This window comes from Trichomonas vaginalis, chromosome III, assembly GCF_026262505.1.
Source record: "Trichomonas vaginalis G3 chromosome III, whole genome shotgun sequence".
In the NCBI taxonomy this organism is placed as follows: Eukaryota; Parabasalia; order Trichomonadida; family Trichomonadidae; genus Trichomonas; species Trichomonas vaginalis.
In genome coordinates this window covers 26539733-26565432 of record NC_067205.1, presented here as the reverse complement: position 1 = coordinate 26565432, position 25700 = coordinate 26539733, and the positions used below count along the sequence as shown (strand labels likewise).

The 25700-nt window shown below is 34.7% G+C and overlaps 2 protein-coding genes across 2 annotated transcripts; both read right to left on the bottom strand.

Moving 5' to 3' along the window:
• Positions 1-215: 215 nt before the first annotated feature.
• TVAGG3_0769170 (zebrafish dkey-56m19.5 family) lies at positions 216-10022 on the bottom strand (the record flags this gene model as incomplete). Its single annotated transcript, XM_001315290.1, has 1 exon — positions 216-10022. The coding sequence occupies one exon, from the start codon at positions 10020-10022 to the stop codon at positions 216-218; it is 9807 nt and encodes a 3268-aa protein (XP_001315325.1).
• Positions 10023-10237: 215 nt separating this feature from the next.
• TVAGG3_0769160 (protein polyglutamylation) lies at positions 10238-12888 on the bottom strand (the record flags this gene model as incomplete). Its single annotated transcript, XM_001315291.2, has 1 exon — positions 10276-10926. The coding sequence occupies one exon, from the start codon at positions 10924-10926 to the stop codon at positions 10276-10278; it is 651 nt and encodes a 216-aa protein (XP_001315326.1).
• Positions 12889-25700: the final 12812 nt, after the last annotated feature.

The window sequence follows — 25700 nt, the reverse complement described above, 5'->3', positions numbered from 1 at the left end:
GTTTTTCGATCGTAGAATTTCGCATCAAAAATACTTCTCAACATTACAACTCCCGAAATCAAATGTAATTTTCAATACAATAGCACCTAAAATACATACCATATGAGTTTCACTTATTGATTTCATATGAAAAGCTAAATTTAAAAAAAGAAATTTTCATAGAATAAATAAAAATAAATATTTTATAATACAAATAAACATTAAATATACAATTCTTATCTACGTCTAGTATATTTCTTTGGACTGTTATTGTCATCTTCTAAATTATCTGTTTGTTGAGGCATTTGCTGTTGCTGTGGCTGCATTTGTTGTGGTTGTTGAGGGTTTTGATTAGGAGCAGCTGCAAAACCAAATTGTTGTGGATTTTGTTGAGGATTAAATCCAAATTGTTGCGGGTAAACATATCCTGGCATTGCTGGTTGCATGAAAGGCTGCTGGAACATTTGTGGATGCTGTTGCATCATTTGTGCCATCATCATCTGCTGTTGTTGGATAAATAACATTTGCTGCTGCTGATCAGGGAAAAATCCTTGCATCTGCATGAACTGTTGTGCTGGAATAGGCATTAAAATGTATCCTGGAATTGGTTGCTGGTAATAATATGGTGGATATTGAGGAACGTAACCAGGAATTTGCTGCTGAGGCATAGGATATCCTGGCATTTGTGGTTGTTGAGGATAATTCTGGTTTGGCTGCTCAGGAACTGAATTTTCTTCTGATTTCGGAGTTTCTGGCTGCAAAACTGAGCCAAAACCTTGGACAGTTTGTGAATTATCATCAATTATTCGTGGGAATGATTCAAATGATGCTGGTTGTGGTGATTCAGATTTTGGACTTGTAAATTTAGGATTAAGAGGCTGATTAGGGATAATTGGAGCTGATTTAGGTCTGAAGTAATAGTGAGGCTCCTCAAGATCATTCTGTTCTGGATTTGGAGGTGAAATTGGAGTTGATTTCGTTGAAAATCCAGGAGGAGAAAGTTCTTGAGGATTGGGATACTGAGGAGCAAACTGTGGATAGTAATTTACATTAGGCTGTGGCTGCATCTGACCAACATTTTGATTATTGTAATTATAAGGCATTTGTACAGGATTAAATGGAACTGCTTGCACAGTCTGTGGTGGCTGTGCTTGCTTGTTATCAATAGCCTTTGGTTTCTCTGGTTCTTGCGGTTTTTGCTCAGGAATTTCTTCATTTTCAACTTCATTCAATGGAACACTTGCAGGAATTGGTTCACTAGCAGGCTTTGGAGCTACGAATGGTCGAGTCTCAACCTTTTGTGGTTGAGATTTTGAGATAAATGAAGGAAGTTCTTTTCTATTAATAATTTCTTCCTGAGGAAGTGATGCTGGACTAAATCGAGGGATGTTAACAACTTTCTTTGGCTTTTCTTCGACTTTTTCAGAAATATTATTTAGATTTTCCCATTTAGATGGCTTAATATTAGCAGTTATTGGTGCTGATGAACTTAGGAGTGCTGGATATTCCTCTTCTATAGATTTTTGTTCTGAATTAGAAGAATTATTCTCCGGTTTTTCAGGGGCTTCAACAGGTTTAGCACTAGGCTGCTTTAATATCACATCTAGCTTAGGAGATTGAATAGGTTCCGGATTCTGCTTTGGAGCGAATTGTGGAATCTGAATCTGTTGGTTTTGTTCAGGTTCTATATCGATTTGATACTGGAAAACAGGTTGTTGGACATTAGTTACTGGCTTTCCAGTCAGAGATGGGAATTCTTCATCAATAAATTCCATGTAATCCTTGGGTTCCTCTTTCGTGTCACTTTTCTCAATTGGCTCTTCAATTTTTTCAATTTTTTCTTCTTTCTTGTCACTTTTTGTAATTTGTTCTTGTTTCTTATCAACTTTTTCTTGTTTTTTAGGTTCACTCTGTAATTTTTCGAAACTAATTGAAGCCCAATCATTTTTAACAGGCTTTGGTTTTTGTTTCTTCTGAGGTATTTGTGTCTCAACTCTTTTAGTACTTGATATTGATGTTGATCTTGTTGGTTTCAACAAATCTTTGAAAGAATCTTCTTTTTTACTTGTTTTTGACATGTTTTCTTGTAATTCTTTCTTTACATCAATTTTATTTGGAACAGAAGGTTCAGTGTCTATTGTTTCATTCATTAGTTTGTTCATGAACCTTGTGTTTATCTGTTGTTTCACGAAACTTCCGACTTGTTCTGATTGTTTCCGTTTAATTTCATCAGACAAAGAATCAGAAATTGTAAATTCTTTGTCTTTCTTCATTTGGTACATTAAATCTGTTGCAAATTGAAGGAATTCTTCCTGTCTTTCTTTAGGTAATGGCATCATAACTCTGCTCAAGATCTTTCGTCTGAAGAATTCAGGATACAAATTCGATTGAATAACTGTTTCTTCTCTATCAAAAGTGACATCTTCGTATTCAATTTTTATGTCACTTTTCTCTGTTTTTTCTTCGAACAAATATTCCTTTAATAGTTCAAAGAAGTGGCAAAATTCTTCGACTTTCGGATAGAACATGACAAAAGATTTCACAGGATGCTCATGTTTGTAATAATTGTAAACGGTTTCTAAGAAATTGAATACATCAAAAGCGGTTTGAGAATTTTTTTGAGTTCTCAAAACTTGTGGGAAAGAAGTTATGACTTTGATCATCTGGTTGAGTTTGTTGATGAGTTCTTTTTCGTTTTTAGGACTGAAATCAGCCAATTTTTCTTTCAATTTTTCAAAAGTAGAATAATCATCAGCCAAATAATTAATTTTGATTTCTTCTTTCGGTCTTTCAGCGAAATTAATATCGGATTCGTTCTTAAGAATCATTCCATTCATGAAAAGAATTAAACAATCATAATATTCGTTCTCATCCTTTTCAAAAGTAACCTCTTCAAAGTTATCAAATTTTTCAGCCAACCATTTAAAGAAATCAGGAGTTTCTTTGATCAAAGATTTCTGATATTTGCATAATTCAGCGAATTCCATTGGCATTCTCAATACTCCATTATTTTCAATTAAAAACTTGATTCTATTCTCTAATAAATTCCTTAAGAAATCGAGAGGATTTTCACTGTTTTTATATTGAACTTTAGTTTCTCTCAAAAACTTCAAAATGTCATTAATTTCTTTTTCTTTGTTTGAGAATTCGACATCTTTCAAATAAGACATCAATCTATTGACATCTTTTGTCACTGGATACCAGCAAGAAACAAACAAATTCATATCATTGTCTTGTGCATAGTTTTCTCCACATAATCTTCCGCAAATTAACTTCATATCTTTTGTCAATTTGTTCTTATTAACCAGTTTAAGTCTCTTGTTTTCAACAACTAAATATTTCACGTTTTTGACAAGTTCTGGGAAAACAAAATTATTTTCGAAATTAACATTATAATTTGCATGCTTTTCATATGGATAATAGAAATCAAAAGAGAAAGGAGTAATAAGAGTTTTCTCGGAGTTATTTGACAAATCAATTTTGTCTCCTGACTTAACATTTGTCACTTTTTGTGTTGATCTGTCAAATAACAAACATTTCATATCATTTATCTTTTTCGTTGTGAATTGGAATGTCAGATATTGTTTATCTGCCTTAAACTGTGTTGTTACAGGCACAATAGCAATATCTCTTGAGAAACCATTATATGTGATTTGAACTATTATTGCTCTATCCATTTTATCATAAAGAGAAAGGTCAAACCATCCTAAATGTCCTTCTTGTCCGACGTTTTTGATGTCAATGTTATCAGGTGATTTGACATCAAATTGTTTGTCAGGTTCCCTCAAATAAATATACTGTCTAAATGGAAGATTTCCGGCATACAATACATCAGAGCCATCAAATTTTCTCTCATAATAATTGTAAAGTAGAAAAGTGACATCTTCAGCAGTAAATTTCTTTTCTTCGACAGCGAATTGTATTTTATCTTTTTTGTTGAAATAAATATTTCCTTGAAGCAAACAACCATAAGGAGAATTAACAGTCAATAAATTACCTTTTCTTTCAAGCTTAATTGGTTTTTCATCGTAACAAACCATTTCAGTTTTATAAGGCATTTCTTCGTTAAAACAGTTTTTGACATTCAAACTGAATTCAGTTTTTGATGCAATTTTTGACAAAACAAAAGTATTTGATGGTTTGTCATAATAAAACTTATTTCCAGGAGAAGTAACCAAAACAAAAGGTTTTGTCTTGATTTGTTGTGTATTAATATTCAAATATTTTTCATTACCATCGAAAACTAAGAAATAAGAATCATAAGGATTTGAATCCAATTCTAATTTCAAGTTCAATTTCATGTTTTTGTTGTCAATTTCAACATCATCGTCATTGTAATAGTTTCCATTCTTGTCAATCAAATGAATCTTTTGCGCATTTTCTGGTGAAATTTCACTTGAAAATGGAATTGACAACTTTACAAAACCGTCGTTATTTTTAGAAGAAATTGGCAAATCAATTGTTATTCCTGGAATCAAATAAGCAAATGTATCAACATTTTTGTCATTTCTTATATCAATTTTAGGAACAAACTTATCTTTGACCAAGAAATTGTATTTCTTTTGTTTGACAATGATTTTTGGTTCTTTGTAAATACTTTCTTTTGACAAAACAATTAAATCATTAATTCTTTCATCCAAATGATTATTATCAACAATACTATGAGTAAATTCTTGTTTTAGTTCATAGTAATGCTTCTCTTTTTGATAATAATCAAACATGAAATCGTAAAAGTATTTTGTCAAATCTTTTTGAGAACTTAAACCGTTTTCATCAATAGAAAGAGAAACTAAATAAACAAATCTATTCAAGTATTGATCCAAATATTTAGTTTCTGGTGAATATCCAATTGATTTTGTTAACCAAGTGAATTCTTCCTGTAATTCAGAGTTCATGACAACTGAGAAAGGTTGAATCCAGTTGTTAACATTGATTTGATCTTCCATCATTTGAATAATGATAGAAGAAGGCAAATTTTCTTTTTTGTCAGTAAACAAAATATTGAAAATTTTCTCTTTTTCGTCAAAACTATTGTCTAAGAAATTACAGAACCAAAATGGATCGTATTTCTTAACATGATTAATGAAAATCTGTTGGTCATAAATAGAAGAAACACCTTGTACTGTTAAGTCTTTGTATAATTCAAGACCACTTTCTATCATCGCGTTCTCAAAACTGATGTTTTTATCAGTGATCCTGGAAAATTCTGCACTCATGTATGGATTATTACATAAAAGAATACGATAAGATAACAAACAGCTTGTCAAACCGTTTGTATTTTCAAGTTCTGATTTGAGATCTTCGTATCTTGAGAAGAATTGTCTTTGCTTGATTCTGACATCTCCTGAAACACTTTTCATCAAATTCAAATCAAATGTTAAAATGCGTTTCACTGATGGTTTGTCGAGATTTTCACAAAGATCAAACAATACTTTGAAATCATCATTTGGCTTGCCAATCATCCTCTTGACTTCGAATGCAATGTTGACAAATTTTGTAGATTTTGTCAATTTTATCGACTTCAAATTGAGAGGTTTTGTAAAGTCAAAAATTTCTGGCAAAATTTTGATGAAATAAATTGGATTTTGTTCTGGAATCAAAATAGGAACATTACAAGGAACATGGTTCAATATAAACTCGCAACTCTTGAATGCTGATTCAGGCAAATTGTTTTTAATTGATGCCAAATGATTTAATTCATCAATCAAATTGTCATTTATCAACAAATCAGGTCTAGAAACAAAACCAAGATAAACTTCTGTTCTTATCTTTTCGTAAGCATCATTCCAAGCAGATTTCGATTTTCCGAAGTAAATATCATAAAACAAATTCTTGTAATCAGGGAAATACTTGTCAACGTAATAAAATGATTCAGGAGAAACGGTTTTGACTTTTTTGTTGCCAAGTAAACTGACAATAAATGAATATTTGACTAATGATGACAAATAATCATATTTATGGTCATCTTTCATTTCGAAGTTCCTTTCAAATTCTTCATGGTTTATCTGATAAACTCTTTTAATTTTTGTGTCACTCAAATTTGAGAGGAAAATTAATTTCTGAAGTCTATCAGTTTCCATAAATTTATCATTGTCATAGAAATACTGCAAAATCTCGTAATTTTCCAACTTCTGCGTTATGATTTTCTGCATCTTTAAGTCAATGAATTCATCATTATTAGCGAATCTTTTTATCAAAATATTCTGCAAATCAATAAATATTTGGGAATAAGTCAAATCATAATCTTTGAAATTGAAATCAATCAAAGTCAAAGCAGATTTAATGTCATTTATTGATTGACCGAGTTTATTGAAATGATAGTTCTTAACTTTGCTCATTTCTTTCAACAAATCCTTGCATAAATAAAGGAAAGGCATCAATTCTGTTGGTTTCTTTTTGATGATTTCCCTTGCAACATGTGTTATATAATAAGTTGCTTCATATAATTTCTCTTCGCAGACACCTTTTCCAAATATTGTTCCTATAATAACAGCAAACAATTCTGTGGAACAATCGTATTTCATTGACAAAGCGAATTTGATGAAATCTTGTTTGTGATCTCTCAAAAATTGACATGTTTTATCATCCATGTCCAAATTTTCAAATAATTGAGACATTCCTAAACCGAATTCAATCATATTCATTGGGAAAATACTTGTTCTAATGTATTCACCGATCATTGGCAATCTGCTTCTGATGTATGTCAAGAAAGGATGATATTGGAAATTACTGAAATCACAGCTTTGGAATTTATTTGTTGTTTTCTGGTTAATCATCGTTCTAAACTTAACAATTTTCTCTTTATCTTGATTTGTTTTTGCTTCATTTGTTAATTTGCTGAAGAAATCATCGAAATTCTCAAATTCTTGATTACCAAATTTCTCATCAACAAAATCGAAATACAAATGACTGAATTTCTTGAATTTTTTGAGATCGAATCTAAACAAATTCAAGAAACAATTAACAACCATGCAATTTCCAATAATATGGTCATACATCCTTAAATATCCACTTGTTATCTTCTTGTAAGCATTATAGATATTGGACCATAATATTGACATCGGTCTCATTGTTAACCAATCTTGGTTTTCTTTAGAACAAATTGTATAATAAAAGTTTTCGAGATCTGACAAATAATCGTCTAAAAATTCAAAATCATCTTTCATTACTTTTTCGAAATCCATTTTCAAATCTTTTCTTTTTGATAAAATCATCAATGCAGAAATATTATATTTCTTCGCTTCATCAACTAAATATTTTTCAACAGAATACTTCGCATTAAAAACGGCAAAACCGTAACCGTCGTAACCGTAATAATCGATATCTTTTATATCGTTATTTAAATCGTAAAAATCATCAACAAAGTAACGGCCGTCTTCGCTTAAAGGGATCAATGTTTCTTTCAATCTCAACAACTTGACTTTTTTATGTGTTTGATTGATGAATTTGTTTAATAACCAACAATGATCCAAATCTTCTTTTATCAAGCCTTTTTCAACAAAGTAAGTATATGGATTCTCTTTTGTCAAATCAAATTTTCTTGCAAGTTTTTCACAAAGTGTTTTTGGCAAACGGTTTTTCACTTCACTTATGTCTTTTTGTAAACTAATAAAGAGTTTGACGAATTTGTTATCATCATTTTCATCAAACTTGTAGTCTAACAGATTATTGATTAATCTCAGATCGAATAAATTCTCCAAGAATTTGTCTTTTGAAGAGAAATAATCAGCATCAGAAGAAACTTTTTGTTTTGTCAAAGCGAATGCGAAATCAATCCATTTTTTGTATTCTTCCAAAGGTTTTTCAACATTCTTAGCTGTAGTTGTCCAAAAGAACTTATTTAATTCTGTATAATTTTGGTCAATTTCAGCATCTGTTGTTGCGAAAAACAAAGAATACATGAATTCTTCTTCCGGAGCTATAGAATTAAAATTATCTCTTATTTTATCCAATAAATAAAGCTGCTTTTCTTTGTCAATTCCTTTCTTTGGCTGTATTTTTGTTAGGTTCAAAACAAGATAAGAAGCAACCGTTCCTATCGTCAAATTCTTTGACAATAACCGTTGTAAACTTTTTACAGTATTTACATCGGTTTTTTGCAAATATTGATACAACGGCATTTTCAAAATTTCATTTGGATTTACATTGAAATCGGCCGTTTTTCCAGCTTCGATATTTACAGCGAGATCTCTTATTTTCTTTTTCTCTTTGAAGTAATCATATTCGTTATTTCCCATTTCAGAGATTTTATCTGCGAAATCCACAAAATTTGTTTTTTGTGCCGGTGAAAATTTTTCATATTCCGGCAAATTTTTGACGAAAGGAGTATAAATATACAAATATTTCTTAAACAACTGTATATTAGGAGGTGGAAAGATAAATTCGAAGTTCTCTTGATAGCAATCATTCATAATTTCTTCGACATCTTTGATACACGACGAAGTAATGAACTTCAAATTATTTTCAAATTGATTTATTATTGTTGCCGTGAATTGATGTGACAAAATATAGGGATATTTACAAAATTGTTTGTAAAAATCATCATCAATCATTATTTTCATTAACTCAAACATTTTCTGGTTTTTGTTAACGACAATCTCTTTCGCCATGTTTTTTATCATTGGATATTTCGTAAAAAGAAAATGCAACATCAATAAATCTTGATTTTTCTCAATTTCTTTGCAAACTCCTTTGATTTGGGAATATCTCATCATAATCAAGAGCCATTCATAGTTCTTGCTGTCCTCGTAAGTGTAAATGGCATTCTCGAAGTGGAAATCATGTGTCCTTTTGTTCAAATGGTAGTTTATATACGAATCTCTGTAAATTAACATTTTTTCAAGAATATTTAATGGAATTTCTTCGGAAACTAGCTTGGAATCAATTAAAAACTTGACAAAGTCATATGAAATGTCATCTTTTGTAACATTTAGAAGTTTTTGGACAATTAATTTCTGATTTGTAAAAATTATCTGATTAATCTTGAATTTCAGACCATTTATGAAGTTCCCGAGATACTCATCATCAATCATGAAGATATCTGATATCTTAAACATGCTTTCATAGTCTTTTTTGGCAATTAAATTTTTATATAAAATATCTGGGTTGAAAGTTTGTTCTTTTTCTAGTATTTTGTAGAGATCATTAATATAAAAGATGAATCTGAAACATTTCTGGGTCTGTGGATCAAGATTTAACTGTAAAAACTTAAATGAAGATAAAAATAGTGTAGAAAACCTTTCTGTTGATAAACTGCGCGTAGAGCATAAACTTAAATAAACAAGTGTATCTGCATTTTCCTTGAAAATTGAAAAAGGTTCGGTTTTTGTGAGAGAAATAAAATTCGAATTTCGATTTAAGTATTTTTGATAGTATTTGTTAAGTAAATCAAATAGAATTCGATCTGTGATTTCATTTTCATCATTGGTAGTCGTATAAATCTCGTTTTCGTCGATTCCTCGAATTTCAATTATTTTTCCTTCTTTCGTAATGAGTAATACCTCTAAAGGTTTCTTTTCTATCAAAGGATTTTCAATATTATGAAATGTAAATGAAAAATTGGCTTCTTCAATCAATTCTTTTGCCATTTTAGCAATTTCATGCATAAAACAGCCATTTTCAAAGATGTTATCGTATTTTTGCTTTAAAGAGCACCATGCGTTGAAGTATTCACCAAGATTTTCTGCTTCTAATAAATTTATAAAAATATCTGCATCGTCAACATCATAATTTAGTGATGGAAACTGATCTAGCTTTTCATTTAATCTGTAAAAACAATCAGCATAGTCTCTTAAAGTCAATAAATTGTTGGAACGGCTTGCTATTTCGATGATATTCCAATCAAATGTTCGCAATTGAGATAGCTTAGACGAACTTTTAAGAAGCTTGATCTTTTGAATGAAAAAGTCAAGCAAATCACTGTTGGTTGATAAAATTGAACGAAAATAACTAATAAAATTAAGATTTTCGGGATCAAAATCAGCTAACTTAGACGATATTTCTCTAATTATGTCTAACTCGTTGTTAGTCATAGGAAAAGACATCGGGCTATTCTAAATTACTCAAAAAGTGACACATGTTCTAACAAACTAAGAAATGGCCTTTTTTTAGATGAAGAAAATATTAGTACACTATAGTAATATGAAAATTTGTAATATTTAGATTTGATATGAAATATATTTTTTTGTGAAAGTCACTAATCCTGGACTTTGATCTTAAAAAGACAATCATTTTAATGAAATTTATTCATGATTAGCTTCTTTATTAAAAAACAATAATATAAAACAAAAATATTATTCAATTGAACAAATATTCAATGTGCTTGACCTTATTTATAGGGCATGAGCTTAATATAGTAAGCTTGTCTTTCATGTTCATGGATAAAATCTTCTCTCTGATATCATAAGGGATTAGAAATTCTTCATTTGCCTCTGAAATCCACTTATTCAATCTCGACAAGTACTGTTTAGATGAAACTCTAACACTAGAAACAGTCTTCATAGTTTTCAAGCCTTGAGCACTAAGAAAATTATATAATCTTGTTGTAATTAAGTTTACATTTCTTATTTGCTTATCCAAGTTCAGTTCCATTTCATTAATGATATGTAATAAAAGGGACATTCCTTGCGATTGAGTAAACGATGCACCTAAATGTTGTAAATTGGAGAAATCATAAATTTGTTTGACTTTTGGCTTAATTAGATAAGAATCTAAGCTTGCAGTAAACTTACTTGGATATAATCGTTCAAATCCAGAACCTGTCAGTTCATTCATCTTGTCTTCGAGTGCAATTATTTTTTCATTTGGCTTATTATGAGGAATATTGATGATAGAAAGAGTTCTAGACAACAAAGGTGCTTTTAAGCCATAGTCTAGAGACTCATTTACACCCATGCAAGGAGATGTATTAACTTCAAGAAGCCATGGATGAAAATCAGCATCAAACATTATATCAAAACCAAATAACTCAAAAAATGTACACAAATCAGAACGATCAACACAATGAGCAGATTGCATAAAGATTAGGGTCTTTGCAACTAATGTTTTTATGCTATTAAAAATCCTTTCTGGAGAAATTTTCCATCTTGAATTTATTTCAAGCATAATTTCATTTAATGTCCATTTAAAATCAACACCATCTCCGTAAACTTGCGCTCTTCTATTAAGTTGCGCATTTATTAGGCTTGAAAATGGAGAAAATTTATCTGAATATGAATTTGTCGCGAATCTTGTAATTCCATCTTTGTATATGAATGCTCGAAGAGGTATAAATGATGTTACAAGAACATAAATTCTCAAATCGAACTTGAATCCATCGATTAGTAGTGGTCGAGAAATGTATTCTGAAACTACAGAGTTCTGATTAATTCTTGTGATATCTTTATATGTAGTAACTGTAATACCATTGCCTCCACTACCTCTTGGAGGCTTGCAAATGTACTATTTGTTTTGATGTTTACGCATTTCCGTAAACAATTTTGATGAATCAGCTGGAAGTGTAAAAGTCTTGGGGAAGAAATCAACTAACTTATCGTAAAGATAATGATTTTGTATTATTTGAGCAAAAGATGATTTATCGCCGATAATACTTCTTGATTCTAAAAAGTGATTGAAAATTTGATGGGAATAAAATACTGAAAATGAGTCAACTTCTGGAGAAATTCCCCAAAATATATCGAAATCATTAGAATAAGTAACTTGTAATCCGTTATATCGAGCAATTTTCTCTACGAGAGCTTTATTATAATTTCCAAACTTTATTCTAATAGGATGAACAAAATTTGGCCTATCATCAAGCTCAAATTCTGATTCAGGCCATCGAAAAACGAGGAAATTCTTCATTTATAAAATTGAAGTTTATTATTTCCTAATAAAAGATTTTTATATTTTTTATAGATTGATTTGATTTAAAACAATTCAATCATATAAAGCATTTTAAAATCATTTTTCCAGAAAGGGAGAATGAGTATTCTATTTACAATCAATTATGTTAATCTTACCTTATCTGCTCTTAATGCTTTGCGTCCTAAGAAGCCAAATTATCAAAATTTTTTCCCTAAATCTTCTCATATTCTTTAAACGAGCGGCAATCAGTAAGATAGGCGATAGAACTTTATACTATTTGCAACGATTTTTAATACAGATGAACAAATTCATAAAAGATGAGTGACTGACAGATGCAACAGTGTCTGACAGATGCAACAGTGTCTATGAGATGCAACAGTGTCTGACAGATGCAACAGTGTCTATGAGATGCAACAGTGTCTGACAGATGAAAGAGTGTCTATGAGATGCAACAGTGTCTGACAGATGCAACAGTGTCTGAAAGATGCAACAGTGTCTGACAGATGCAACAGTGTCTATGAGATGCAACAGTGTCTATGAGATGCAACAGTGTCTGACAGATGCAACAGTGTCTATGAGATGCAACAGTGTCTGACAGATGCAACAGTGTCTATGAGATGCAACAGTGTCTGACAGATGCAACAGTGTCTATGAGATGCAACAGTGTCTGACAGATGCAACAGTGTCTATGAGATGCAACAGTGTCTGACAGATGCAACAGTGTCTATGAGATGCAACAGTGTCTATGAGATGCAACAGTGTCTATGAGATGCAACAGTGTCTGACAGATGCAACAGTGTCTATGAGATGCAACAGTGTCTATGAGATGCAACAGTGTCTATGAGATGCAACAGTGTCTGACAGATGCAACAGTGTCTATGAGATGCAACAGTGTCTATGAGATGCAACAGTGTCTATGAGATGCAACAGTGTCTATGAGATGCAACAGTGTCTATGAGATGCAACAGTGTCTATGAGATGCAACAATGTCTGACAGATGCAACAGTGTCTATGAGATGCAACAGTGTCTATGAGATGCAACAGTGTCTATGAGATGCAACAGTGTCTATGAGATGCAACAGTGTCTATGAGATGCAACAGTGTCTATGAGATGCAACAGTGTCTATGAGATGCAACAGTGTCTATGAGATGCAACAGTGTCTATGAGATGCAACAGTGTCTATGAGATGCAACAGTGTCTATGAGATGCAACAGTGTCTATGAGATGCAACAGTGTCTATGAGATGCAACAGTGTCTGACAGATGCAACAGTGTCTATGAGATGCAACAGTGTCTATGAGATGCAACAGTGTCTATGAGATGCAACAGTGTCTATGAGATGCAACAGTGTCTGACAGATGCAACAGTGTCTATGAGATGCAACAATGTCTGACAGATGCAACAGTGTCTATGAGATGCAACAGTGTCTATGAGATGCAACAGTGTCTATGAGATGCAACAGTGTCTGACAGATGCAACAGTGTCTATGAGATGCAACAGTGTCTGACAGATGCAACAGTGTCTATGAGATGCAACAATGTCTGACAGATGCAACAGTGTCTATGAGATGCAACAGTGTCTGACAGATGCAACAGTGTCTATGAGATGCAACAGTGTCTGACAGATGCAACAGTGTCTGACAGATGCAACAGTGTCTGACAGATGCAACAGTGTCTATGAGATGCAACAGTGTCTATGAGATGCAACAGTGTCTATGAGATGCAACAGTGTCTATGAGATGCAACAGTGTCTATGAGATGCAACAGTGTCTGACAGATGCAACAGTGTCTGACAGATGCAACAGTGTCTATGAGATGCAACAGTGTCTATGAGATGCAACAGTGTCTGACAGATGCAACAGTGTCTGACAGATGCAACAGTGTCTGACAGATGCAACAGTGTCTATGAGATGCAACAGTGTCTATGAGATGCAACAGTGTCTATGAGATGCAACAGTGTCTATGAGATGCAACAGTGTCTGACAGATGCAACAGTGTCTATGAGATGCAACAGTGTCTATGAGATGCAACAGTGTCTATGAGATGCAACAGTGTCTATGAGATGCAACAGTGTCTATGAGATGCAACAGTGTCTGAGATGCAACAGTGTCTGAGATGCAACAGTGTCTATGAGATGCAACAGTGTCTGACAGATGCAACAGTGTCTATGAGATGCAACAGTGTCTATGAGATGCAACAGTGTCTATGACAGATGCAACAGTGTCTATGAGATGCAACAGTGTCTATGAGATGCAACAGTGTCTATGAGATGCAACAGTGTCTATGAGATGCAACAGTGTCTGACAGATGCAACAGTGTCTGAGATGCAACAGTGTCTATGAGATGCAACAGTGTCTATGAGATGCAACAGTGTCTATGAGATGCAACAGTGTCTATGAGATGCAACAGTGTCTATGAGATGCAACAGTGTCTATGAGATGCAACAGTGTCTGAAGATGCAACAGTGTCTGACAGATGCAACAGTGTCTATGAGATGCAACAGTGTCTATGAGATGCAACAGTGTCTGACAGATGCAACAGTGTCTATGAGATGCAACAGTGTCTATGAGATGCAACAGTGTCTATGAGATGCAACAGTGTCTATGAGATGCAACAGTGTCTATGAGATGCAACAGTGTCTATGAGATGCAACAGTGTCTATGAGATGCAACAGTGTCTATGAGATGCAACAGTGTCTATGAGATGCAACAGTGTCTATGAGATGCAACAGTGTCTATGAGATGCAACAGTGTCTATGAGATGCAACAGTGTCTGAGATGCAACAGTGTCTATGAGATGCAACAGTGTCTATGAGATGCAACAGTGTCTATGAGATGCAACAGTGTCTATGAGATGCAACAGTGTCTATGAGATGCAACAGTGTCTATGAGATGCAACAGTGTCTATGAGATGCAACAGTGTCTATGAGATGCAACAGTGTCTATGAGATGCAACAGTGTCTATGAGATGCAACAGTGTCTATGAGATGCAACAGTGTCTATGAGATGCAACAGTGTGTCTGAGTGCAACAGTGTCTATGAGATGCAACAGTGTCTATGAGATAGATGCAACAGTGTCTTATTGAGATGCAACAGTGTCTGACAGATGCAACAGTGTCTATGAGATGCAACAGTGTCTATGAGATGCAACAGTGTCTATGAGATGCAACAGTGTCTATGAGATGCAACAGTGTCTGACAGATGCAACAGTGTCTATGAGATGCAACAGTGTCTATGAGATGCAACAGTGTCTATGAGATGCAACAGTGTCTGACAGATGCAACAGTGTCTATGAGATGCAACAGTGTCTATGAGATGCAACAGTGTCTATGAGATGCAACAGTGTCTATGAGATGCAACAGTGTCTATGAGATGCAACAGTGTCTATGAGATGCAACAGTGTCTATGAGATGCAACAGTGTCTGACAGATGCAACAGTGTCTATGAGATGCAACAGTGTCTATGAGATGCAACAGTGTCTGACAGATGCAACAGTGTCTATGAGATGCAACAGTGTCTATGAGATGCAACAGTGTCTATGAGATGCAACAGTGTCTATGAGATGCAACAGTGTCTATGAGATGCAACAGTGTCTATGAGATGCAACAGTGTCTATGAGATGCAACAGTGTCTATGAGATGCAACAGTGTCTATGAGATGCAACAGTGTCTATGAGATGCAACAGTGTCTATGAGATGCAACAGTGTCTATGAGATGCAACAGTGTCTGACAGATGCAACAGTGTCTATGAGATGCAACAGTGTCTATGAGATGCAACAGTGTCTATGAGATGCAACAGTGTCTATGAGATGCAACAGTGTCTATGAGATGCAACAGTGTCTGACAGATGCAACAGTGTCTGACAGATGCAACAGTGTCTATGAGATGCAACAGTGTCTGACAGATGCAACAGTGTCTATGAGATGCAACAGTGTCTATGAGATGCAACAGTGTCTATGAGATGCAACAGTGTCTATGAGATGCAACAGTGTCTATGAGATGCAACAGTGTCTATGAGATGCAACAGTGTCTATGAGATGCAACAGTGTCTGACAGATGCAACAGTGTCTATGAGATGCAACAGTGTCTATGAGATGCAACAGTGTCTGACAGATGCAACAGTGTCTATGAGATGCAACAGTGTCTGACAGATGCAACAGTGTCTATGAGATGCAACAGTGTCTATGAGATGCAACAGTGTCTATGAGATGCAACAGTGTCTATGAGATGCAACAGTGTCTATGAGATGCAACAGTGTCTATGAGATGCAACAGTGTCTGACAGATGCAACAGTGTCTATGAGATGCAACAGTGTCTATGAGATGCAACAGTGTCTATGAGATGCAACAGTGTCTATGAGATGCAACAGTGTCTGACAGATGCAACAGTGTCTATGAGATGCAACAGTGTCTGACAGATGCAACAGTGTCTGACAGATGCAACAGTGTCTGACAGATGCAACAGTGTCTATGAGATGCAACAGTGTCTGACAGATGCAACAGTGTCTATGAGATGCAACAGTGTCTATGAGATGCAACAGTGTCTATGAGATGCAACAGTGTCTATGAGATGCAACAGTGTCTATGAGATGCAACAGTGTCTATGAGATGCAACAGTGTCTATGAGATGCAACAGTGTCTATGAGATGCAACAGTGTCTATGAGATGCAACAGTGTCTATGAGATGCAACAGTGTCTATGAGATGCAACAGTGTCTATGAGATGCAACAGTGTCTGACAGATGCAACAGTGTCTATGAGATGCAACAGTGTCTATGAGATGCAACAGTGTCTATGAGATGCAACAGTGTCTATGAGATGCAACAGTGTCTATGAGATGCAACAGTGTCTATGAGATGCAACAGTGTCTATGAGATGCAACAGTGTCTATGAGATGCAACAGTGTCTATGAGATGCAACAGTGTCTATGAGATGCAACAGTGTCTATGAGATGCAACAGTGTCTATGAGATGCAACAGTGTCTATGAGATGCAACAGTGTCTATGAGATGCAACAGTGTCTATGAGATGCAACAGTGTCTATGAGATGCAACAGTGTCTGACAGATGCAACAGTGTCTATGAGATGCAACAGTGTCTATGAGATGCAACAGTGTCTATGAGATGCAACAGTGTCTATGAGATGCAACAGTGTCTGACAGATGCAACAGTGTCTATGAGATGCAACAGTGTCTATGAGATGCAACAGTGTCTATGAGATGCAACAGTGTCTGACAGATGCAACAGTGTCTATGAGATGCAACAGTGTCTATGAGATGCAACAGTGTCTATGAGATGCAACAGTGTCTATGAGATGCAACAGTGTCTATGAGATGCAACAGTGTCTATGAGATGCAACAGTGTCTATGAGATGCAACAGTGTCTGACAGATGCAACAGTGTCTATGAGATGCAACAGTGTCTATGAGATGCAACAGTGTCTATGAGATGCAACAGTGTCTATGAGATGCAACAGTGTCTATGAGATGCAACAGTGTCTATGAGATGCAACAGTGTCTATGAGATGCAACAGTGTCTATGAGATGCAACAGTGTCTATGAGATGCAACAGTGTCTATGAGATGCAACAGTGTCTATGAGATGCAACAGTGTCTATGAGATGCAACAGTGTCTATGAGATGCAACAGTGTCTATGAGATGCAACAGTGTCTGACAGATGCAACAGTGTCTATGAGATGCAACAGTGTCTATGAGATGCAACAGTGTCTATGAGATGCAACAGTGTCTATGAGATGCAACAGTGTCTATGAGATGCAACAGTGTCTGACAGATGCAACAGTGTCTATGAGATGCAACAGTGTCTATGAGATGCAACAGTGTCTATGAGATGCAACAGTGTCTATGAGATGCAACAGTGTCTATGAGATGCAACAGTGTCTATGAGATGCAACAGTGTCTATGAGATGCAACAGTGTCTATGAGATGCAACAGTGTCTATGAGATGCAACAGTGTCTATGAGATGCAACAATGTCTGACAGATGCAACAGTGTCTATGAGATGCAACAGTGTCTATGAGATGCAACAGTGTCTGACAGATGCAACAGTGTCTATGAGATGCAACAGTGTCTGACAGATGCAACAGTGTCTATGAGATGCAACAGTGTCTATGAGATGCAACAGTGTCTATGAGATGCAACAGTGTCTATGAGATGCAACAGTGTCTATGAGATGCAACAGTGTCTATGAGATGCAACAATGTCTGACAGATGCAACAGTGTCTGACAGATGCAACAGTGTCTATGAGATGCAACAGTGTCTATGAGATGCAACAGTGTCTATGAGATGCAACAGTGTCTATGAGATGCAACAGTGTCTATGAGATGCAACAGTGTCTATGAGATGCAACAGTGTCTATGAGATGCAACAGTGTCTGAAAGATGCAACAGTGTCTGACAGATGCAACAGTGTCTGACAGATGCAACAGTGTCTATGAGATGCAACAGTGTCTATGAGATGCCATATTATCTGTCACACATAACAATGTCTGACAGATATATCTTTCTATGATTCTAACCCTAATTACATTTTTCGTAAAAACCTATATTTAAGATTTGCAATTAACACACTTTTTTCTCTTCCAATAATGCACAAAACCAAGATTTGAAATCAGATTTAAAATCTCCATCAAGTCTGCTTTCCAAATCCGCTGTCAAAACTTGAATATCTCAATTAATTAATGATATTCAGATATTGCGAATAATCTTTAGGTAAAGAAGAAAATTTAGGTTGTAAAATCATATAAAAATGTAGTTAGAGAGCAAAAATTATGTTTGAGTGGATCTCCATGTCGTAGTGGATCTAGATGTTTGAGTGGCTTTAGATGTATGAGTGGTTTTCGATGTCAGTGTGGATCAAGATGTCTGGGAATAAAAGTAAGTCGTAGGTTAATATAAGTTTGATATTAATGTAAGTCTGATTTGAAATGTAAGTCTTGGAAGAAAGTAAGTCTGACTTGAAATGTAAGTCTCGGACGAAAGTAAGTCTGACTTGAAATGTAAGTCTCGGACGAAAGTAAGTCTGACTTGAAATGTAAGTCTCGGACAAAAGTAAGTCTGACTTGAAATGTAAGTCTCGGACGAAAGTAAGTCTGACTTGAAATGTAAGTCTCGGACAAAAGTAAGTCTGACTTGAAATGTAAGTCTCGGACGAAAGTAAGTCTGACTTGAAATGTAAGTCTTGGAAGAAAGTAAGTCTGACTTGAAATGTAAGTCTTGGAAGAAAGTAAGTCTGACTTGAAATGTAAGTTTCGGAAGAAAGTAAGTCTGACTTGAAATGTAAGTCTGACTTGAAATGTAAGTCTCGGACGAAAGTAAGTCTGACTTGAAATGTAAGTTTCGGACGAAAGTAAGTCTGACTTGAAATGTAAGTCTTGGAAGAAAGTAAGTCTGACTTGAAATGTAAGTCTCGGACGAAAGTAAGTCTGACTTGAAATGTAAGTCTCGGACGAAAGTAAGTCTGACTTGAAATGTAAGTCTTGGAAGAAAGTAAGTCTGACTTGAAATGTAAGTCTTGGAAGAAAGTAAGTCTGACTTGAAATGTAAGTCTTGGAAGAAAGTAAGTCTGACTTGAAATGTAAGTTTCGGAAGAAAGTAAGTCTGACTTGAAATGTAAGTCTGACTTGAAATGTAAGTCTCGGACGAAAGTAAGTCTGACTTGAAATGTAAGTTTCGGACGAAAGTAAGTCTGACTTGAAATGTAAGTCTTGGAAGAAAGTAAGTCTGACTTGAAATGTAAGTTTCGGACGAAAGTAAGTCTGACTTGAAATGTAAGTCTCGGACGAAAGTAAGTCTGACTTGAAATGTAAGTCTCGGACAAAAGTAAGTCTGACTTGAAATGTAAGTCTTGGAAGAAAGTAAGTCTGACTTGAAATGTAAGTCTCGGACAAAAGTAAGTCTGACTTGAAATGTAAGTCTCGGACGAAAGTAAGTCTGACTTGAAATGTAAGTCTTGGAAGAAAGTAAGTCTGACTTGAAATGTAAGTCTTGGAAGAAAGTAAGTATGACTTGAAATGTAAGTCTTGGAAGAAAGTAAGTCTGACTTGAAATGTAAGTCTTGGAAGAAAGTAAGTCTGACTTGAAATGTAAGTTTCGGACGAAAGTAAGTCTGACTTGAAATGTAAGTCTTGGAAGAAAGTAAGTCTGACTTGAAATGTAAGTTTCGGACGAAAGTAAGTCTGACTTGAAATGTAAGTCTCGGACGAAAGTAAGTCTGACTTGAAATGTAAGTCTTGGAAGAAAGTAAGTCTGACTTGAAATGTAAGTCTTGGAAGAAAGTAAGTCTGACTTGAAATGTAAGTCTCGGACGAAAGTAAGTATGACTTGAAATGTAAGTCTTGGAAGAAAGTAAGTCTGACTTGAAATGTAAGTCTCGGACGAAAGTAAGTCTGACTTGAAATGTAAGTTTCGGAAGAAAGTAAGTCTGACTTGAAATGTAAGTCTCGGACAAAAGTAAGTCTGACTTGAAATGTAAGTTTCGGAAGAAAGTAAGTCTGACTTGAAATGTAAGTCTTGGAAGAAAGTAAGTCTGACTTGAAATGTAAGTCTTGGAAGAAAGTAAGTCTGACTTGAAATGTAAGTCTCGGACGAAAGTAAGTCTGACTTGAAATGTAAGTCTCGGACGAAAGTAAGTCTGACTTGAAATGTAAGTCTCGGACGAAAGTAAGTCTGACTTGAAATGTAAGTTTCGGACGAAAGTAAGTCTGACTTGAAATGTAAGTCTTGGAAGAAAGTAAGTCTGACTTGAAATGTAAGTCTCGGACGAAAGTAAGTCTGACTTGAAATGTAAGTTTCGGACGAAAGTAAGTCTGACTTGAAATGTAAGTCTTGGAAGAAAGTAAGTCTGACTTGAAATGTAAGTTTCGGACGAAAGTAAGTCTGACTTGAAATGTAAGTCTTGGAAGAAAGTAAGTCTGACTTGAAATGAAGTCTCGGACAAAAGTAAGTCTGACTTGAAATGTAAGTTTCGGACGAAAGTAAGTCTGACTTGAAATGTAAGTCTCGGACAAAAGTAAGTCTGACTTGAAATGTAAGTCTTGGAGAAAGTAAGTCTGACTTGAAATGTAAGTCTCGGACGAAAGTAAGTCTGACTTGAAATGTAAGTCTCGGACAAAAGTAAGTCTGACTTGAAATGTAAGTCTCGGACGAAAGTAAGTCTGACTTGAAATGTAAGTCTTGGAAGAAAGTAAGTCTGACTTGAAATGTAAGTCTCGGACGAAAGTAAGTCTGACTTGAAATGTAAGTCTCGGACGAAAGTAAGTCTGACTTGAAATGTAAGTCTTGGAAGAAAGTAAGTCTGACTTGAAATGTAAGTCTCGGACGAAAGTAAGTCTGACTTGAAATGTAAGTCTCGGACGAAAGTAAGTCTGACTTGAAATGTAAGTCTTGGAAGAAAGTAAGTCTGACTTGAAATGTAAGTTTCGGACGAAAGTAAGTCTGACTTGAAATGTAAGTCTCGGACGAAAGTAAGTCTGACTTGAAATGTAAGTTTCGGAAGAAAGTAAGTCTGACTTGAAATGTAAGTCTCGGACGAAAGTAAGTCTGACTTGAAATGTAAGTTTCGGACGAAAGTAAGTCTGACTTGAAATGTAAGTCTTGGAAGAAAGTAAGTCTGACTTGAAATGTAAGTCTCGGACGAAAGTAAGTCTGACTTGAAATGTAAGTCTCGGACGAAAGTAAGTCTGACTTGAAATGTAAGTCTTGGAAGAAAGTAAGTCTGACTTGAAATGTAAGTCTTGGAAGAAAGTAAGTCTGACTTGAAATGTAAGTCTCGGACAAAAGTAAGTCTGACTTGAAATGTAAGTCTCGGACGAAAGTAAGTCTGACTTGAAATGTAAGTCTCGGACGAAAGTAAGTCTGACTTGAAATGTAAGTCTCGGACGAAAGTAAGTCTGACTTGAAATGTAAGTCTCGGACAAAAGTAAGTCTGACTTGAAATGTAAGTCTTGGAAGAAAGTAAGTCTGACTTGAAATGTAAGTTTCGGACGAAAGTAAGTCTGACTTGAAATGTAAGTTTCGGAAGAAAGTAAGTCTGACTTGAAATGTAAGTCTTGGAAGAAAGTAAGTCTGACTTGAAATGTAAGTCTTGGAAGAAAGTAAGTCTGACTTGAAATGTAAGTCTCGGACGAAAGTAAGTCTGACTTGAAATGTAAGTCTCGGACGAAAGTAAGTCTGACTTGAAATGTAAGTTTCGGACGAAAGTAAGTCTGACTTGAAATGTAAGTCTCGGACGAAAGTAAGTCTGACTTGAAATGTAAGTTTCGGACGAAAGTAAGTCTGACTTGAAATGTAAGTCTCGGACGAAAGTAAGTCTGACTTGAAATGTAAGTCTCGGACGAAAGTAAGTCTGACTTGAAATGTAAGTCTCGGACGAAAGTAAGTCTGACTTGAAATGTAAGTCTTGGAAGAAAGTAAGTCTGACTTGAAATGTAAGTTTCGGACGAAAGTAAGTCTGACTTGAAATGTAAGTCTCGGACGAAAGTAAGTCTGACTTGAAATGTAAGTCTCGGACAAAAGTAAGTCTGACTTGAAATGTAAGTCTCGGACGAAAGTAAGTCTGACTTGAAATGTAAGTCTTGGAAGAAAGTAAGTCTGACTTGAAATGTAAGTTTCGGACGAAAGTAAGTCTGACTTGAAATGTAAGTCTCGGACAAAAGTAAGTCTGACTTGAAATGTAAGTCTTGGAGAAAGTAAGTCTGACTTGAAATGTAAGTCTCGGACGAAAGTAAGTCTGACTTGAAATGTAAGTCTCGGACGAAAGTAAGTCTGACTTGAAATGTAAGTCTTGGAAGAAAGTAAGTCTGACTTGAAATGTAAGTTTCGGACGAAAGTAAGTCTGACTTGAAATGTAAGTCTCGGACGAAAGTAAGTCTGACTTGAAATGTAAGTCTTGGAAGAAAGTAAGTCTGACTTGAAATGTAAGTCTTGGAAGAAAGTAAGTCTGACTTGAAATGTAAGTTTCGGACGAAAGTAAGTCTGACTTGAAATGTAAGTTTCGGAAGAAAGTAAGTCTGACTTGAAATGTAAGTCTTGGAAGAAAGTAAGTCTGACTTGAAATGTAAGTCTCGGACGAAAGTAAGTCTGACTTGAAATGTAAGTCTCGGACGAAAGTAAGTCTGACTTGAAATGTAAGTCTGGAAGAAAGTAAGTCTGACTTGAAATGTAAGTCTCGGACGAAAGTAAGTATGACTTGAAATGTAAGTCTTGGAAGAAAGTAAGTCTGACTTGAAATGTAAGTCTCGGACGAAAAGTAAGTCTGACTTGAAATGTAAGTTCGGACGAAAGTAAGTCTGACTTGAAATGTAAGTTTCGGAAGAAAGTAAGTCTGACTTGAAATGTAAGTCTCGGACAAAAGTAAGTCTGACTTGAAATGTAAGTCTTGGAAGAAAGTAAGTCTGACTTGAAATGTAAGTCTTGGAAGAAAGTAAGTCTGACTTGAAATGTAAGTCTTGGAAGAAAGTAAGTCTGACTTGAAATGTAAGTCTTGGAAGAAAGTAAGTCTGACTTGAAATGTAAGTCTCGGACGAAAGTAAGTCTGACTTGAAATGTAAGTCTCGGACGAAAGTAAGTCTGACTTGAAATGTAAGTTTCGGACGAAAGTAAGTCTGACTTGAAATGTAAGTCTTGGAAGAAAGTAAGTCTGACTTGAAATGTAAGTCTCGGACGAAAGTAAGTCTGACTTGAAATGTAAGTCTTGGAAGAAAGTAAGTCTGACTTGAAATGTAAGTCTTGGAAGAAAGTAAGTCTGACTTGAAATGTAAGTCTCGGACGAAAGTAAGTCTGACTTGAAATGTAAGTTTCGGACGAAAGTAAGTCTGACTTGAAATGTAAGTTTCGGACGAAAGTAAGTCTGACTTGAAATGTAAGTCTCGGACAAAAGTAAGTCTGACTTGAAATGTAAGTCTTGGAAGAAAGTAAGTCTGACTTGAAATGTAAGTCTCGGACAAAAGTAAGTCTGACTTGAAATGTAAGTCTCGGACAAAAGTAAGTCTGACTTGAAATGTAAGTCTTGGAGAAAGTAAGTCTGACTTGAAATGTAAGTCTCGGACGAAAGTAAGTCTGACTTGAAATGGAAGTCTGATTCTAAATGTAAGTTCTAGACTAAAGTAAGTCTGATTCTAAATATAAGTCTGATATTAAGATAAGTTTGTAACTAAAATTAAGTCTTATTCCAAAAGCAAATTTAATTGTATAATAAGTCTGGATCTAGAGTAAGCCTTAGTCTACAGCTATTCTGTGTCAAAAATAAGTCACAAACCATAGTAAGTTTCGGACTAGAGTATGTCTGTAATTCGAATCATTCATATTCTTCAATTATCCCGCCAAAAAAAATTATCGTCTTTTTATCATACCATAGTTTTTATCAATCTCGTTCTACTAAAAAACCTTTATATTGGTGATTTCTTTGTTAAACCCGTATTTTTTCATGTAAATCTTATTGTATAAACTCTAAAAGTTCAATTTCCGGTCGAAAAAAACTTGAAAACAATTTGTATTCGACGAGTTAAAGAGCTCTATTTATTCTAAATTTTCCAAAAAAATTAGATTTCGTTTTTTCGCTTCAAAAAATGTTGTTTTAAGTTTTAAAATTTGTAATTCAAAATTTTTTTGGAAAGATTTACGATTTTTTAAAACTGCAAATGAGTTTTATTTTACATACTCTATTGATAAATCTATTTTTGTCGAGATATAACTTTTTTTTAAAAAATTATATGCAAAGAGTGTTATAGAATTCTAGAAGGTATAGTGCATAATTTGAAGTATACTATCAAATAAAGAAATTTTACAGTTTTTTAGTTTTATTTAGATGTACGTTATTTTAGATGGCTTCGTCGAAAACAAAGCATGTCTGTTAAGTTTATTCTTAACATGGTAAATAAAATGGCAACGAAGCCCAGTGTACTGCGTCTTATGCCGTAGTTTTTGTTATCTTCATACTCAAATACAACAAATACAAATAGATTTATTACGAAAAAACGTATAAAACAAATGATATATTTATTTCTAGACAAGTTGACGAACATGTAGCGCAACTGTATCGCTTTAGAGAACAGTTCTTCCAACACCTACTCATTCAGTGAAAGATTTAAGAAGAACTCTTACTCGACCTTAACTACCTACGCTTTGCTTGAACAATTCCCAACGAGGTTACTATAAGGTTGCAAGTCTTGTCAAAATGTAGTATGCAATACGTTGGGGAAAAATAGATATATACGAACAAACTACTACAGTCTAGCAACTAGTCTTTAAGTGTAATGTATTTTTGCTACAAAGAGCTCATAACGAAGTCAAATTTGCAATTTGATGTCAAAACTAGCTAGTTGTTGAATCAAATAGCGTTGTGACTTTGTATACATCACGATCTTGTGGTATCAGAGCTGTACTGCTGCAGACTAATTCAACTAAACATGAGCAAGATTGGGATTTCTATTCTCTGGGGTGCGAGGCTCGTCCAAAGTTCAAGCAGCTACAGTGTTTTGGATCACCTAAAGAATTTTGGGAATTCAGTTATCCGTTACTACTCTTAAATTAAAGTAGAGCACTACAACGAATCAATCGTAATGCCTAGTCTCTCCAGTAACAAGCTGATCTGCTATATTAACTTTAAAGCCAAATCGATTCACATTGTTGCTGGTAAGTCTGATTGCTTCAGATAGAGAGCATGAATTGCTTCTTTATCATCTAATCCCCATCCCCCTTGTTCCCGATTGGATGACATGGACAATTCATCTTTCTCTAACGAAACAAAATGACACTTTTTTGGCGGCTTATTGACTCAGAAAAATTTGAGAGTTAACGAATAATTTTGGCGCCAAAAATAATTTCTCTTAATTTATTAAATTTAATATACACACATCCATAAGTTATG